At 47.3% G+C, this 3,338-nt stretch overlaps 1 protein-coding gene across 1 annotated transcript in view; it reads right to left on the reverse strand.

Moving 5' to 3' along the window:
- The window catches only part of LOC117942389, an 18,231-nt gene extending 15,419 nt beyond the window's left edge, over positions 1-2,812 (reverse strand). Inside the window, exon 1 of the mRNA XM_034867816.1 lies at positions 1,287-2,812. Coding sequence (XP_034723707.1) covers positions 1,287-2,812 — 1,526 coding nt within the window. The remainder of the gene's footprint in view (positions 1-1,286) is intronic.
- Positions 2,813-3,338: the final 526 nt, after the last annotated feature.

A 3,338-nucleotide genomic window follows, 5' to 3' on the forward strand; every position in this document is an offset into this window, starting at 1 on the left:
CCCCCCCCCACCCCACACTTAACTTCTAGGCAAGCCCCGCTCTGCGAAGCACCTCCATTGGTCAGGGACTGGTCCGGGGACAGGCACCCGAGACTCTGAAACCCCCCAGGACGGTCCAGACCTCTCTCTCCTGAGTGTTTACAGTGTGTTTTTTAAATTATTTTGTATTTTTAATGTAATTTATTGTAAGAGCATCATTTGGAAACTGGAGCGGTTTCATTGAAAAATAAATCTAGTTCTTCTAAAGTCAGTCTTGGGTTGTTTTTGGTGTTTTTTCTGAATTTAGTTTCAGCAACATTTAGACAAACAGGCCTCCATCTTCAATGTAGTTTCAGATCCAGTTTTTAGGAATTGTATTATTTACACTGTAATGTGACAGTAATGCTTTTACTTCATGTTTCATGACCGAAAGAACGAGGTCCCGGGTCCAAGCACCGAAAGGGGGGGGGCTGCCGTCTCCTTAGTGTGTGTTTGTGTGTGTTTCTGTGTCTCTGAATGTGTGTGTGTGTGTGTGTGTGTGTGTGTGTCTTTGTATACATGTCTGTGTGTGTGAGTGTGTGTGTCTCTGTATGTATGTGTGTGTGCGCGTCTGTGTAGGTGGACTAGGCATTGCTACATTTGTGGGGACCAAAAACTGTGAATACAGTATACTTATGGGGCCCTGACAGCTTTGTGGGGACAAAATGCTGGTCCCCTTAACGTTAAAGGGCTTTTTGAGGAATAAGACTTGGTTTTAGGAGTAGGGTTAGAGTTAGGTTATGGTTAGGGTTAGGGTGAGGGTTAAGGTTAGGCATTTAGGTTTGATGGTTAAGGTTAGGGTTAGGGTGTAGGTTAAGGTTAGGCATTTAGGTTTGATGGTTATGGTTAGGGTTAGGGTGAGGGTTAAGGTTAGGCATTTAGGTTTGATGGTTATGGTTAGGGTTAGGGTGAGGGAATGCTCAATGACTGGTCCCCACAAAGATAGCCAGACACGACTGTCGGTGTGTGTGTGTGTGTGTGTGTGTGTGTGTCTCTGTATATATGTCTGTGTGTGTGTGTGTGTCTCTGTGTCTCTGTATGTGTGTGTGTGTGTGTGTGTGTGTGTGTGTGTGTGTGTGTTTGTGTGTGAATTACCGAGTGCATTTAAACATGACTTCCTGTTAAATAGAGGACACAGGGATATGGATTTCATTTCATATTTCGGGGCCTTTATTTGCAGTTTTAATGTTTAACGGTATATGACGAACCGTCTAACACAACACACACAGTCTGGCCTCTGAAGTCTGAATACACTGAAGACCTGAGACCCCTCCCAGGCCTCGAAGGCCCCAGAGTCCTCCGACCCCCCCTGCTTCTTGTAGACGTCATAGAGGGACTCTCCTTCCAGGAACCCACGTGGACCCCTGAACTCACCACCCAGCCCCCACCACTCCCAGTCGAGGGGGTCGTCCCAACATGGGAAGGACCTGACTGTGATCTCGTCATCGGAGTCCCCCCAACTCCAGTCCTCGTCTTCACTGTCGGACCCGCCTTGGCTTGCCGAGTCTTCGTCAGACCCCCCCTGCTTCCAGTCGAGGTCTTTCCTGATGTAGTCGTCTTCGCCTTTTGAGTCATTGTCTGGTTCCTGCGAGCTGGATGTGTCCTTGAACTCATCATTCATATCACAGCGGTCCGGTCCGTTGTCTCTTGTAGTCAACGTGTCTTCATCAGACCCCCCCTGCTGGTTCTCGAGGTCTTTCCAGATGTAGTCCCCTTTGTTTTCAGAGACCTGTTCTGATCCGTTGGTGAAGACTTGACTGTTTGACGCCTCGTCAGACTTCCAGTCCAGGTCTCTGGACCCGTCTTCGCTCTCTGAGTCATTGTCTGGTTCCTGCGAGCTGAATGTGTCCTTGAACTCATCATTCATATCAGAGCGGCCCGGTCCGTTGTCTCCTGAAGTTGACTCCACATCATCAGACCCCCCCTGCTGGTTCTCCAGGTCTTTCCTGATGTAGTCCCCTTTGTTTTCAGAGTCCTGTTCTGATCCGTTGGTGAAGACTTGACTGTTTGACGCCTTGTCAGACTTCCAGTCCAGGTCTTTCTTGTCGGACCCGAATTCGCTCTCTGAGTCACTGAATGTGTCCTTGAACTCATCATTCATGTCACAGCGGTCCGGTCCGTTGTCTCCTGAAGTTGACTCCTCATCATCAGACCACCACTGCTGGTTTTCGAGGTCTTTCCTGATGTGGTTGCCTTCGCTTTTTGAGTTATTGTCTGGTTTCTGCGAGCTGGATGTGTCCTTGAACTCATCGTTCATATCAGAACGGTTCGGTCCGTTGTCTCCTGTAGCCGAAGCCTCACCGTCAGACCCCCCCTGCTGGTTCTCGAGGTCTTTCCTGTCGGATACGCCTTCACTCTCTGAGTCATTGAATGTGTCCTTGAACTCATCATTCATATCAGAGCGGTCCGGTTTGGGTTCCTCGTCTCTTGTGGACGCCTCCTCATCAGACTCCTCTTGGCTTCTGGTGGGTCTGAATTTCTTTCTGAAGAAACCCTTAATTCTCTTCCAAAGCGAGGGCTTTTTGGGGCGGGATTCTCCAGACCAGACCTGGGCCTGGGTGGGGGGGAGGGCTTCTCCAGAGCAGACCTGGGCCTGGGTGGGGGGGAGGGCTTTTCCAGAGCAGACCTGGGCCTGGGTGGGGCGGAGGGCTTCTCCAGAGCAGACCTGGGCCTGGGTGGGGGGGAGGGCTTCTCCAGAGCAGACCTGGGCCTGGGTGGAGAGGGTTTCTCCAGAGCAGACCTGGGCCTGGGTGGGGGGGCCTTCTGGATCTCCGTTATCTTCTTGGATCTCCATGTTCTTCAGCTCGGTCGGTCCAATACGTCCTGGCTGCAGACAGATGTCTCTGAGTGTGTTCCACCAACAGTTCAGAGTGAAATGACTGAATGTGGACAGACATCCTGGATATGAAGACTGCTCAGGACCACCGATGATGTCACAGTGAAGGTTCTGGTTCTGGTTCTGGTTCTGGTTCTGGTTCTAATTCTCACATCAACATTCTTTTATCAGGAATAATGATGTAAATAATATAAGTATAATATATGGGTTATTTGTATAATATATGGGTTATATGTATAATATTTGGTCTTGTATACATACAACCCATATATTATACATGTATACGTATAAAACATGTATAATACATGTATAATATATGTAAAATATATGGGTTATATGTACAACATATGTATAACTTATGGGCTATATGTATAATATATGGGTTTTATGTATAATATATGTATAATATATGTGTAATACATGTTAAATATATAATAAATGTATAATATATGTATAATATATGGGTTATATGTATAATATATGT

The sequence above is a fragment of the Etheostoma cragini genome, chromosome 3 (genome assembly GCF_013103735.1).
Source record: "Etheostoma cragini isolate CJK2018 chromosome 3, CSU_Ecrag_1.0, whole genome shotgun sequence".
Lineage (NCBI taxonomy): Eukaryota > Metazoa > Chordata > Actinopteri > Perciformes > Percidae > Etheostoma > Etheostoma cragini.